The sequence below is a fragment of the Oncorhynchus clarkii genome, chromosome 21, assembly GCF_045791955.1.
Source record: "Oncorhynchus clarkii lewisi isolate Uvic-CL-2024 chromosome 21, UVic_Ocla_1.0, whole genome shotgun sequence".
NCBI classification, from domain to species: domain Eukaryota; kingdom Metazoa; phylum Chordata; class Actinopteri; order Salmoniformes; family Salmonidae; genus Oncorhynchus; species Oncorhynchus clarkii.
Genome location: NC_092167.1, coordinates 49066318 through 49080983, shown reverse-complemented (window position 1 = coordinate 49080983; position 14666 = coordinate 49066318). Strand labels below are relative to the sequence as shown.

The following is a 14666-nucleotide window of genomic DNA, read 5'->3' as shown; positions in this document are numbered from 1 at the left end:
GTGAGGGGGCTAAACAGCATTCTTCACCCTCGGCTCACTCTTTCTCTATTCCCAAACGCAACTACTTCCAATCTAAGGGGATGTAACTCAGCGGAAGAGAGTGTTTGTTTCATGTAGGTAGACCTGGGTTCAATCCCCACAAAACCATTTAACTCAGCAGATTAACTTCATAATTGGTGATGTTTTTTCACTAATGAATCATATTGCAAATGCACTGTGCATTTGCAATATGTTTCAATGGGCATTTACCATCACGAATTTGTCATGCTCAAAAATACCACCGAAATGCAAAATTGACTGGCCTGATGAACTCGAGATGGCAGGGCAGTGATAGTGGTTCCTCTCCATCGATCATTGTGTTGATTTCATCATGTCCATTTGGTGATGTTTTTCACTGTTGAATCATATTGCAAATGCACAGCATTTACCATCATGATTTTGACATGCTCAAAAATACTGCAGGAATGCGAAATTGACTGGCCCGATGACATCGGGATGGCCAGGCAGTGATTCTGCAACGGCTTTCTTCCTGGGAAGTAGAGGACCAAAGCGTAGCGTCGTAAGTGTCCATGGTTATTTAATGACAGCAACTCAACATGAACACACTACAAAACAATAAACGTGGCAAAAAAAAAAAAAAAAAACAGTCCTATCTGGTGCAGAGAACACAAGACAGGAAACAACCACCCACAAAACCCAACACAAAACAGGCTACCTAAATATGGTTCCCAATCAGAGACAATGACTAACACCTGCCTCTGATTGAGAACCATATCAGGCCAAACAAAGAAAAAGACAAACTAGACATACAACATAGAATGCCCACCCAGCTCACGTCCTGACCAACACTAAAACAAGGAAAACACACAAGAACTATGGTCAGAACGTGACAGATTCTGGTTCCTCTCCATCGCTCATTGGGGTTGATTTCAGAATGTCAATTTGGTGATGGTACCTCACTGTTTAAACCGTCTTGACAATCTATGGCAAGACTTGAAAATGTCAATCTAGATTTTTTTTAAGAATAACGTGCAAATATTGTACAATCCAGGTGTGCAAAGCTTTAAGAGACTTACCCAGAAAGACTCAATGCTGGACAAAGGTGATTCTAACATGTATGGATTCAGGGGTGAGAATGCTTATCTAAATTTGTTATTTCTATATTCAAATTTCTCTAAATTTGCCCCAAAAATTACATAACATGTTTTCACTGTGTCATTATGGGGTATTGTGTGTAGATGGGTGAGAATATACAATGGGGCAAAAAAGTATTTAGTCAGCCACCAATTGTGCAAGTTCTCCCACTTAAAAAGATGAGAGAGGCCTGTAATTTTCATCATAGGTACACTTCAACTATGACAGACAAAATGAGAAAAAAAATCCAGAAAAACACATTGTTGGATTTTTTATGAATTTATTAGCAAAATATGGTGGAAAATAAGTATTGGTGGCTGACTAAATACTTTTTTGCCCCACTGTACTGTCTAAAAATATAATGATTGTATTTTCTTCACCATTGTATCATATGCCATTATCTCTACACGAATCAATTATTTACGAGTTGCTTTACAGTTGTATTTAGCAAAATGAGGGAAAAAAATCCAGTAAATCACATAGTAGGATTTTTAATGAATTTATTTCACAACATAATACAGGCCGGCGCAGTCTGTACATTACCATTGATAGGGAGAGTGAGAGAGGGAGGGATGAGTGCTGAATCAGTGAAACTGCATGACAGCCAGAGAGAGGGTGGGAGTGGTGAACCAAAGGAGAGAGGGAAGGGAAAAATAACAGCAAGGGTAAGAAGTGTGAAATCCTTTAAAAAAAAGAATAGTTAAATGTATCTTTGTGAAGGACGGATCTACACACCGGTTTACGTATTATGTAAGGTTTCAATATCTGTAAATCTCAATCAAGATTCAGCCCTTCCAGACATTCACTTAATTTCAAACCATTCAGTGTTTGGGGATTTAATTATAGGGAAAGTTCAAAGGTTAAACATTCACGGTGAGAGTAGTTGGCCCAACACCTTGCCGCAGGACAGGAAAGGAAGCCAAGGTGAGAATTTGAACCCATGATTTCTTATGGATTTCTGCCGCTATACTGTTTGTTGGTATTGTTTACCTGCTACGTCACCAAGCTTTTGTCTTTGATACCTCCCACTGGAGAACAACTAACAGGCGGGAATGACAGAACTAGAATTCACTGTGAGGTGTGGGTACAAGGCAGCCGAATATATTTGCACTAGTCTGTAACTGTAACACCAAGCTAGTGAGCTACAGTATCAAGAAACAGGATACTGATAGTACAGGTGACATTTCTAAGTGTGGTTGATGCTGTTAAAATGATATTTTAAGTAATTTGTTATAATGTAATTCTGCCATCCTTTAGACGGAAGGAAGGGAGTTGGTGTTGCTGACTGTGTCCCGCGTTGCAGTGTGTGGTGGTACCCTTGCAAACGAGCTGTCAGGAGTGTACCTGGTGAGACAGCGGCCGAAGAGGAAGACGAAAGTTGAGGAGGACGATCATGTGTCTGTGGTGACCGTGATGTACAACCCGTGACCGTTCAGCAATGTCAGAGATACATGGAGACAGATCTGAATCTCTGTTTGCACGCACAATTTTTCAGTTTTTGATTTGTTAAAAAAGTTTGAAATATCCAATAAATGTCGTTCCACTTCATGATTGTGTCCCACTTGTTGTTGATTCTTCACAAAAAAATACAGTTTTATATCTTTATGTTTGAAGCCTGAAATGTGGCAAAAGGTCGCAAAGTGCAAGGGGGCCGAATACTTTCGCAAGGCACTGTACCTGTTAAGGGAATTTTTATCAATAATGACTAATTATGTATACATTTCAATCAGGACTGACTAATCAGAATACTATTATGTTACTGTATATGTATGAATTTTCTTTATAATCCTAGTACTGAGTATAATGTGTGTAAATATAATCAAGAATTAGAACAATGACTGTCAATGACTGTCTGTTCCTTGGTAGAAATGACTGGCTAGAATGCTTATCTACACAGGCAGACCTTGGCTCTGGTCATAAATCTTTAGAACCATACAGACATTGTACTGGAGCGGAGATGAGACGGGGTAGTACGAAAACTAATGACGTCATTTTCAGTTTATAACCTGTGGTAAAATGTATCATGGGCAGTACTCTCGAGAATAAACGCTGCTGATAGATTTTGAGACTGGTCTCTGTCCATTTTATGCAAATAAGAGTCTTACAAAGTCTTAGGAATTGACCGTGTTTAATTTTAATTGGGTATTAAAACTAATATACTAATATAATTCCTGTAACAATACCTCAATATGATAGACATGTAACTACACCAGTGGAGGCTGCTGAGGGGAGGACAGCTCATAATAATGGCTGGAATGGAGTCAATGGAATGGTATCAACATGGAAACCACGTGTTTGATACCACTCCATTTACTCCAGACATTATTATGAGCCGTCCTCCCCTCAGTAGCCCCCACTGAACTAGATGTATAGCTAGCAAAATGTAGGTTACCAACTAGCTAGATGGAAAATGTTTTTTGAAAAAATTGTTGTACATACGTAGTTAAATCCTTCCAGTTTTCTAATTAAGCAATAAAGCAATATAACACGGTTAAAGGTTCTTATGCACAACGCATCGCAGAGTGCCTGGACACAGCCTTTAGTAATGGTATATGGGCCGTATACCACAAACCCAGGAGGTGCTTTATTGCTATTATTAAACTGGTTATCAACGTAATTGGAGCAGTAAAAATAAATGTTTTGTCATACCCGTGGTATACCGTCTGATATACCACGGCTGTCAGCGAGTCAGCATTCAGGGCTCTAACCACTCAGTTTATTATAAAAGTTAACATTACCCTGTATTGTGAATTTCTCTGAATGTTGCGCCTGTCGAGATCAGTAGTGCCTTCATAGTACTTTGCCTGGATGGAAAGATTTAAAAAAAATCTCCTCGAGGGATGCCATTGAAGTGTAAGCAAGATACAAACAGAAAGCTACAATAACAGTTACAGTATATACGTTAGCTAGTTACCGTTACCTAAAAAATTCTGTCTGGCTAGCGAGCTGGCTAGCTGACTAGGCAGGCTGAGTTAAATAAGTACAGTAGCAACGTCAATCTAAAAACAGTTAAAATGATTTCTTTCTATTTAACAATATTTACTTATATAAAGACAAATATATGGCAAAGAAAGAGTGTTCACTTTCCATTTTTTTCGATCCTCTGAAGGTAGTCAGCAGGTTGTTATCGTCAAAAACACTGTCCCTGGAGAGCAATTCTGAGGTAATAATTTTGCGCGGACTGATCGAACGTTTATGAGATGAAATAGAACTAGAACTTCCCTCGTTCTCTACGAGGTAAAATAGAGCCAGGCAACCAGCATAGCAATGAACACTGGTTCAAAATGGGTAGAAATTTAAGAAATTATGTAGGAAATAATGTTTTGCTGTGAGGTGCATTGGGGCCCCAAAAGGCTAGGCCCTGATTCATCCTGCTTCTCTCCCTCTTAGTGGCCCTGTGACAGACAAAACCCCCTATGAGGTCCCAGGAGCTAAACTCCTTGCTAAGTCCTAAAGGCAGTCCAGAGTCAATGGACCTGGTGTTTGACCTTCACAACACTACCGCTAACATGGGCCTGTGCCTCATCGCCTACTCGGACTGCGATTGGATCTTTCTTCACGTCTACAGATACCTGCAGGGTATCAGAGCAAATGATCCTCAACAGATACTCAAAGAGGAGATGGAGACAAATCGTTTGTAATGCATTTTCTCATTGGAGTAGATCTGCGCTGATTGAAAAGACGGGATAGTTATATCCTATTCTAAACTATCAATATGGATAAAGGAAAGGTGACGAGGGATACCTTTGATATTTTAACTCAGTAGAGTAGAACAAGAGGTTGGCCCTTATTAACTCTGTCTCCAACAATTTGGATAGTAGCCTTCATTGTGCTTTGAACCAGATATATTTTGTTGATACACACAATCACAGTAGAAATAAGATCTGAGATTCCTATGATCTCACCCACATTGTAATGCTGAGGTGATTTCTGTCAGGCTTACCACTGTTGGGATTGACACATTGGTTTTTTTTTTCACAGAGGGAAAAAAAAGATGTCTTACATCCCTGTGAGGGTCATTCACTTCGACCCTCAAGGAAGAGTATTCTCTCTCTCTCTCTCGTCTGTAGGCAAGGACGGCTTTGGTGAGTAAATAAGGAGGTGGCCTTCTTTACTGCCAGGGTGGTCAAACAGCCTTAGTGGTCTGGTGGCATCTCTCTGTATGTCAATGTTGTGATAGCTCCTTCTGGTATTTCTTAATTTCTTAAGGGGAGGGGGGGGGGATTTGTGTGTATCGTCTTGTATTGTTAGGTATTACTGCACTGTTGGAGCTACAGTTGAAGTCGGAAGTTTACATACACCTTAGCCAAATACATTTAAACCCAGTTTTTCACAATTCCTGACATTTAATCCTAGTAAATATTCCCTGTTTTAGGTCAGTTAGGATCCCCACTTTATTTTAAGAACCTGAAATGTCAGAATAATAGTAAGAGAGAAAGATTTATTTCAGCTTTTATTTATTTCATCACATTCCCAGTGGGTCAGAAGTTCACATACACATAATTATAATTTGGTAGTTTTGCCTTTAAATTGTTTAACTTGACCTTTTGTTCAAGGTTTCCTCCGGAGAGACACGAAAGTACTGAGCCTCTCTATCCATTCTTCATTAATGAATGTGCATACTATGAGAAGGGCATAGCTCTCTCCCTGGCAAGACAGAGAAGTGTGGGGATACCGTCCATCTGGTTGGAGAGTGAAATAGAATAAGGGAAAGTGGAAAAAGTGCGCCAGAAGAAAGAGGAAGAAATTGAGGAGGAAGAGGAGATGGACGAAGGCTATCAGAAGCTAATGGAATATGGAGAGGAGAGTGACTAACCAAACGGACAATACAAATCGGAGCTAATTTCAAGTTATTGATATGAACAGTAGATTCAAAACACACCTCAGGAATAAGGTCAAGTGAGACACATTGTTCAACTGTTATGAACTTCCAAAGTGTAAAAATAAAATCCTTTACTGAAACGACAGCATTTGCTGATAAACGCTTCAATACACAAGCACACACACTAACTTAGTATGACATCATCAGCTCACAATTCAACATTTTCCACACTTGCTCGCTACTCCAGGATATCTCTTGGGAGATAAAAAAAAATACATTCACAATAGATTTACTGAAGCACATACATACCATGTAATTTGCCATATGAACTACATTTGAGGCAGGGAAGATGGGAGAAAAAAAACATTTGTTTGATTTGCATTTGCCAGGCAGAAAATATGGTTAGAACCATTTGTTTTAAATATTGAAAAAAAAGAAAGAAAGAATCGACATCATTTTGAAAAAAGCTTGACTCATCAGCTACTTTTAAGTCCACATTCTTTCATAAATCTTACCTTTCATAACGCATACGTTTTCATGAAACATTGACTGCTGTCATATCATGTATATGAATACATGCAGACCTTATGGACACACAATTTAAATGAACATGTTTACAACTACTCTATTCTTCTTGACGGTCAAGGGTTGATCAGGGTATTTGTCAGACATTAATATACACTTGCAAACAGTTAATTAAAACATTGTAGACCAAATACAGATTAAATACCCAGGCCTATGAATAATTCATTCGTTGCAAAGCATTTAAAAATAGGATCCAAAAATAACTAGTATTCGAAGAAAAAGGATCATTACCATTTTTTCATACGACATTAAATACATTCTTGACATAATAAATTAGTATTAACAGTTCACAGTTTAATCTTCGCATTTCTTTGAGATTATAAATACAAACCTATGCCATTAGAAGTGGCATTTGTAGGTGATGTAAAAATGAATAAATTAAGTAAAACCCAAAAAAACATAAATAACAAAAAAAAGTAACACTATGTAAAAATGCAACATAAATCAAAGTAACCACATCTAGTCAATAGTGAGCAATAGTCTACAACGGAATGTAACGTCATGTGTACAAAACAGAACCTTCGTAACAAAGTGACATTGTCCACTATTAACCTAGCTGTAAGGTGGGGGTAATACATTCCTATGAAGTTCTGCAGAATCTTACAAATCAATCAAAATAATACTCCTGATAAAAAGACTAAACAAAACAAATCTCTTAAAAAAAAATCAACAAATGACTTACAAAATATCCAAACACAACCACTACAAACAATATGTAACTTTCTATAGATTGTCACTCAAAAGGAAATATTTGTAGCTTATATTTTTCCATTTGTCCTGGCTATGTCCAGGTTCTTCTAAGGTTGAAATACAATTTGAAATACAGTACCAGTCAAAAGTTTGGACACACCTACTCATTCAAGGGTTTTTATTTATTTTTTTACTATTTTTCTACATTGTAGAATAATAGTGAAGACATCAAAACTATGAAATAACACATATGGAATCATGTAGTAACCAGAAAAGTGTTGAAAACATATTTGATATTCTTCAAAGCAGCTACCCTTTGCCTTGATGACAGCTTTGTACACTCTTGGCGTTCTCTCAACCAGCATCATGAGGTAGTCACCTGGGATGCATTTCAATTAACAGGTGTGCCATAAAAGTTTATTTGAGGAATTTCTGTTCTTATTAATGTGTTTGAGGCAATCAGTTGTGACAAGGTAGGGGTGGTATACAGAAGACAGCCCTATGTGGTAAAAGACCAAGTCCATATTATGCAAGAACGGCTCAAATAAGCAAAGAGAAACGACAGTCCATCATTACTTTAAGATATGAGGGTCAGTAAATCCGAAAACCAAAAACCATCAAGCACTATGATGAACCTGGCTCTCATGAGGACCACCACAGGAAAGGAAGACCCAGAGTTACCTCTGCTGCAGAGGATAAGTTCATTAGAGTTACCAGCCTCAGAAATTGCAGCCTAAATAAATGCTTTACAGAGTTCAAGTAACAGATACATCTACACATCAACTGTTCAGAGGAGACCATGTGGATCAAGCTTTCATGGTTGAATTGCTGCAAAGAAACCACTACTAAAGGACACCAATAATAAGAAGAGACTTGCTTGGGCCAAGAAACACGAGCAATGGACATTAGACCGGTGGAAATCTGTCCTTTGGTCTGATGAGTCCAAATGTTTTTGGTTCCAAGCGCCATGTCTTTGTGAGACGCAGAGTAGGTGATCGGATGATCTCCGCATGTGTGGTTCCCACCGTGAAGCATGGAGGAGGAGGTGTGGTGGTGCTTTGCTGGTGACACTGTGATTGATATAGAATTCAAGGCACACTTAACCAGCATGGCTACCACAGCATTTTGAAGCGATACGCCATCCCATCTGGTTTGAGCTTAGTAGGAGTATAATTAGTTTTTCAACAGGACAATGACCCAACACAACCTCCAGGCTGTGAAGGGCTATTTGACCAAGAAGGAGCGTGATGGAGTGCTGCGTCAGATGACCTGGCCTCCACAATCACCTGACCTCAAACCAATTGACATGGTTTGGGATGAGTTGGACCGCAGAGTGAAGGAAAAGCAGCCAACAACTGCTCAGCATATGCGGGACCTCCTTCAAGACTGTTTAAAAAGCATTCCAGGTGAAGCTGGTTGAGAGAATGCCAAGAGTGTGCAAAGGTGTCATCAAGGCAAAGGGTGGCTACTTTTGAGAATCTAAAATTGAAAATATATTTTGATTTGTTTTAACACTTTTTTGGTTACTACATGATTCCATATGTGTTATTTGATAGTTTTGATGTTTTCATTATTTTTCTACAATGTAGAATAAGAAAACCCTGGGATGAGTCGGTGTGACCAAACTTTTGACTGGTACTGTAATCAAATGTTTGGACTAAAATCACCATAAACATATTTCTTTCAGAACGGTTTGGTTTTCCAAACATGGGCCAATAATATCTCTTGCTAGTACATATGAAAGTCGAATGGAAGCATCTCTGACTGTGGCTGGTTACGGTTTGGAAAGTCTATTATAAACAATTATATGCTTGTTGGTCTAACCAATGGTACATTTTGTTCTGGGTCACACTGTTTCCCAATTTCAACTCCCTCACCCTTACACTAGGCACTTTAATAGATCTGAAATGATTGGATAAGCAACTGTGTGAAAAGCAATAGGGTGAAAATCCCAGTAGCCTATCAGAGGGCAAAGATTAGCATTTTCTATATTCTTATTCAGTTATTTCAAGATCAACAAGTATCATGTGGTTGGAATTATGGTTTTGATTTGGAAATGTGCCTATATAAAAACAGATAGTCAGGCACCAGCAGGCCTGGTCTCTATGCTACCCTGTAGGCAGTCATGCGGTAGTAGTTCTGACTGTGGCTGCGTGCCGCCCACACCAGGAGAGCGGCAGCCATCATGTGCAGTGGGGATGAGATGAGGGCCAGGTAGAGCGACCAGCCCAGGGAGCCGTCCACCTTGTCTGGCAGCACAGAGACCCTGTGGAGGAGATCCATTCCTGCCAGGTAACAGCACACTGTGGCTAGAGTACACAGCCCTTCAGGGAGAGCAGGAGGAAGAGAGGGAGGAGGGGTGGGGGTCAGGTATATGCAATTGTTGTATATTTCTAAAAGAAATCAAGGATGACTTTTTCCTTCAACTATTGCAGTATCAATGGTGAGTCTTAAAACATGATCTCAAGGAAAGCTGCATGTTGGTTTTTTCCCCACTTTTATTTAACCAGGTAGGCTAGTTGAGAACAAGTTCTCATTTACAACTGCGACCTGGCCAAGATAAAGCAAAGCAGCACAAAAACAACACAGAGTTACACATAAACAAACGTACAGTCAATAACACTACAGAAAAATATATGTACAGTGTTGGAAAATTTAGAAGAGTAGGGAGGTAGGCCATAGAGGTGAAATAATTACAACTTAGCATTAACACTGGAGTGATGGATGTGCAGATGATGATGTGCAAGTAGAGATACTGGGGTGCAAAATAGCAAGAGGGTAAATAACAATATGGGGATGAGGTAGTCGGGTGGGCTATTTACAGATTGGCTGTGTACAGGTTCAGTGATCGGTAAGCTGCTCAGACAGCTGATGCTTAAAGTTAGAGAGGGAGATATAAGACTCCAGCTTCAGTGATTTTTGCAATTAGTTCCAGTCATTGGCAGCAGAGAACTGGAAGGAAAGGCGGCCAAAAGAAGTGCTGGCTTTGGGGCTGACCAGTGAAATATACCTGCTGGAGCCCATGCTACGGGTGGGTGTTGTACAGTGCCTTGCGAAAGTATTCGGCCCCCTTGAACTTTGCGACCTTTTGCCACATTTCAGGCTTCAAACATTAAGAAATAAAACTGTATTTTTTTGTGAAGAATCAACAACAAGTGGGACACAATCATGAAGTGGAACGACATTTATTGGATATTTCAAACTTTTTTAACAAATCAAAAACTGAAAAATTGGGCGTGCAAAATTATTCAGCCCCCTTAAGTTAATACTTTGTAGCGCCACTTTTTGCTGCGATTACAGCTGTAAGTCGCTTGGGGTATGTCTCTATTAGTTTTGCACATCGAGAGACTGACATTTTTTCCCATTCCTCCTTGCAAAACAGCTCGAGCTCAGTGAGGTTGGATGGAGAGCATTTGTGAACAGCAGTTTTCAGTTCTTTCCACAGATTCTCGATTGGATTCAGGTCTGGACTTTGACTTGGCCATTCTAACACCTGGATATGTTTATTTTTGAACCATTCCATTGTAGATTTTGCTTTATGTTTTGGATCATTGTCTTGTTGGAAGACAAATCTCCGTCCCAGTCTCAGGTCTTTTGCAGACTCCATCAGGTTTTTTTCCAGAATGGTCCTGTATTTGGCTCCATCCATCTTCCCATCAATCAATGATGGGGGCCGAATACTTTCGCAAGGCACTGTATATGGGGCTTTGGTGACAAAACGGATGGCACTGTGATAGACTACATCCAGTTTGCTTAGTAGAGTTTTCTATTTTGTAAATGACATCGCTGAAGTCAAGGATTGGTAGGATAGTCAGTTTTACTAGGGTAAGTTTGGCAGCATGAGTGAAGGAGGATTTGTTGCAAAAAAGGATTGGGCAAGTTACTGCAGGGAGTACTGAGATGTTGGCTGGGTTAGGTGTAGTCAGGTGGAAAGCATGGCCAGCCGTAGAAAAATGCTTATTGAAATTATTGATAATCGTAGATTTATCAGTGGTGACAGTGTTTCCTGTCCTCAGTGCAGTGGGCAGCTGGGAGGAGGTGCTCTCATTCTCCATGGACTTTACAGTGTCCCAAAACATTTTGGAATTAGTGCCACAGGAAACAAATTTCTGTTAGAAATAGACGATGAACAGTCAGTTATATGAATCATCTGTGTAGTGCAAAGGCAAAAACCAAAACGTGCACAACGATGTGGTCCCCAGGACCGAGTTTGGGAAAAGCTGGACTAGTGTATGCGACAGCTATAGAATTCACTATTCCACTATAGTAGAGCAAAGTTGTGGTCAATAGCCATGGTGCCTAGCACTGAAATGCCCTTCTGGAAACAATGAAGAAGAGTACAACTTATTATAAACTGGGTGGTCCAAGCCCTGAATGCTGATTGGCTGACAGCTGTGGTATATCAGACCGTATACCACAGGTATGACAAAACATTTATTTGTACTGCTCTAATTACATTGGTAATCACTTTATAATAGCAATAACGCACCTCTGGGTTTGCGGTATACGGCCAATATACCACGGCAAAGGCTCCGCGTTGCATCGTATCTAAGAACAGCCCTTAGCCGTGGTATATTGGCCATATACCACACCCACATGGGCCTTATTGCTTAAGAAGAGAATGATAAGAACAACACAATGTTTAATAAATCTCTCACCAGCCAGTAGGTGGAGCATTCCTACGCCCAGGGTGGGGGTGAGACTGTGGCAGAGGCAGGCACAGAACCCTATCAAGCCTGCCAGCACCACCAGACCTAAGGAGATTAATGGCAGTAGGAACTGGCACCTCCACAGGTCTGTACACAGATAGGGATCCAAGTTAGAACTCAATAGGCAAGCAGTTAAAACTCTCACACACAATTCAGATAGAAAAGCATGAGCATCCAAGTGCATACAATCATACTGTGTCTATTATTGAATATCACAGACGCCAGGTATAAGTTAGTTATGCATTGCATAATGCAAATCACACAATGTGGGCATAAACCAGGGTGAACCAACTCCGGTTCTGGAGAGATAAAGGGTGATCCAACTCCGGTTCTGGAGAGATACCGGGTGAATCAATTGTGTTCATATTGTGTTGGAACAAAAGCTTGCACACCCCAATTGTTTTCCAGGCCTGGAGTTGGTGACCCCTGGCACAAGGCATTGAGCATGCATAGCATAGCATAATTAAGGCACAAGGCATTGAGCATAGCATAGCATATCACAGAAGCTGGGTGAGGTAACAGATCAATACATTGTAATTTGCAAAATAAATCAATACAGGCTTACAGGTCCGCAGCATGTCCTCTCCACTGTTGTGGTTCCCTGGCTCTTTGTACTTTGGGGTAAACTGCTGTGTTAACGTGAAGCTAACACACTTCATCACCATCTTTGGATCTGAAACAGAAGAAGAAATTGAGAGAGAAAAAAAAAAGCATAAATCATGCCCTGATAAAACCATGGATTGGATCAACAAATTGTTTTGAGGAAATCCGTGTTGACTGAGTTTATGGGAGGAGATTAGGTTGTACATACCCGACTCCTTGTACCAGTGGGTATGAGATGGCACCAGAACGCAGCGCCACCAGAGGCCTATGGTCCCGTTGAGACGGAAGAGCGTGTCGCTGTAGGTCTTCTCATCGAATTCCCCGTCCATGAATTCATCATGCAGCGACCGCAGTTCGGATACGTTGGCCTCGCCGCGCACCGGGGGACTAGTGTACTGGTACCAGTGCTGCGTCCCAACCGCTACAGACAGGTACACCGTAGCCAGCACGCTGAGCACACAGCTGATAACCAAAGCCGTGGCATAACGGTTGTCAACCATTGTTTACCAACTGAGAGAGGCGTCAAATAGGAGATTATAGCAAAAGCTTCACTTCGCTTCTTCCTCTCTGATTATAGCTACCGGTGGCGATGGCCCTGTCACTGCGTGTTTTCCAATACCCGCGCCAAAGTAGAGTAGGCAGGCTCAAGCAACGATTCAGGAGGAAATCCTGCGATGTAATATTATCCAATCCACTCAGAAATGGCATAGATGTAGACTACATAAAATACGCCTTTACTAGCTGCCTTGTTCATATCCAACACTGTTTCAACACTGTAGGTGTCCCTGTCGCGCGCAGCCTAGATGCGCCATCTGTTCGCTTGTCCCACTTCTTAAAAATCACTGCTGCATATGGTGGGTGGGTGGCCTGACGATGCGACAGATTATTTGGCTACCCCGCCTGTTGTACAAGTACAAAACAAACACATACTGTTATATCATACTAAATGAGCAGTAGCAAATAATAAATGTGTCATTATTTTCTCTTGCCGGTATCGCCTACACTTGTTTCATGAGGAACAGCACCTGCGAACTTAAGCTTGTTAAGAAAGATTGTAAACACATACATCCATGCGTTTTCCTTTTCCGGCAGGCGGCAGTGGAATGCTGGGTATTATAGTTTTACTCATAGCTCGGAGACAGTGTCTGAGTAGTGAGGCTAACGAAGCCGACTGTTGACTAAAGTCGACCCACCCCCGCATTTAACCCAACTCCGCTCCATCAGAGAGGTGCGGGGGTCTGCCTTAATCGACGTTTTACGTCATCGGCGCCCAATGCGCCCCGTTTGCATTTTGTGTAAATGATTTAAATTCAAGTTTAAACCATACATTTTTAGGCCTAGACCTACAATTATTTTCTTGAAAATGTCTAATAATCTAAATTATTGAATAAAATAGAATATCCTACTCCTATAGAGAAGATAGGTTACGATACACATAACTATATGGAAATGAGATATGAACTGAATATATATATGAACTGAATTGAATAATTTTACCTTTAACCTCAACTCAAATATGACAAAATAAATAAAAACGTTTTTGTCTAGGAACTGATGCAGGTTGGTGTTGATTTTGCAGAGTGAGGGTTTAAGTTTTAGGACTGACTGCTGCAATTAGTTGCCTTTCGGGTCCTTTAGCGGCTGTGTGACGTGTCACTCGTGACTTTAGGAATATGCCTTGTAAATTCAATAGAGAACAGTTGCAAAGCACAACTGATTGTTATAATAGCACCACTACCTTCCTTGGTAAACCATATTCTATGAAATAACCATGTATCGTTTCAAAGGTATTGTACTGAAATAATGCATAAGGACCCTTTTCTATATGATTGACAGAAAATGTATTTCAAAGTGAGAAGAAAAAAAAAGAAAAATTGTACAAATGTGGCTTATTATAATGAAAATTCAAATACTTACCCATTATTAGGGGCAGCAGGGTAGCCTAGTGGTTAGAGTGTAGGGGCAGCAGGGTAGCCTAGTGGTTAGAGTGTAGGGGCGGCAGGGTAGCCTAGTGGTTAGAGTGTAGGGGCGGCAGGGTAGCCTAGTGGTTAGAGCGTTGGACTAGTAACCGGAAGGTTGCAAGTTCAAATCCCCAAGGTACAATGTCGTTCTTTCCCTGCACA

General features: G+C 40.5%; 1 protein-coding gene and 1 pseudogene across 1 annotated transcript; one reads left to right on the top strand and one right to left on the bottom strand.

The window, feature by feature from the left end:
- Positions 1 to 2186: 2186 nt before the first annotated feature.
- On the top strand, positions 2187 to 5720 carry LOC139379244 (N-acyl-aromatic-L-amino acid amidohydrolase (carboxylate-forming) A-like; annotated as a pseudogene).
- Positions 5586 to 13628, bottom strand: LOC139379117 (claudin domain-containing protein 1-like). The gene is made up of 4 exons (XM_071121947.1): positions 12752 to 13628; positions 12506 to 12613; positions 11890 to 12027; positions 5586 to 9555 (listed from the first exon to the last, which is right to left on the bottom strand). The coding sequence occupies exons 1-4, from the start codon at positions 13041 to 13043 to the stop codon at positions 9335 to 9337; spliced, it is 759 nt and encodes a 252-aa protein (XP_070978048.1). The 5' UTR covers positions 13044 to 13628; the 3' UTR covers positions 5586 to 9334.
- Between the last annotated feature and the right edge of the window lie 1038 nt (positions 13629 to 14666).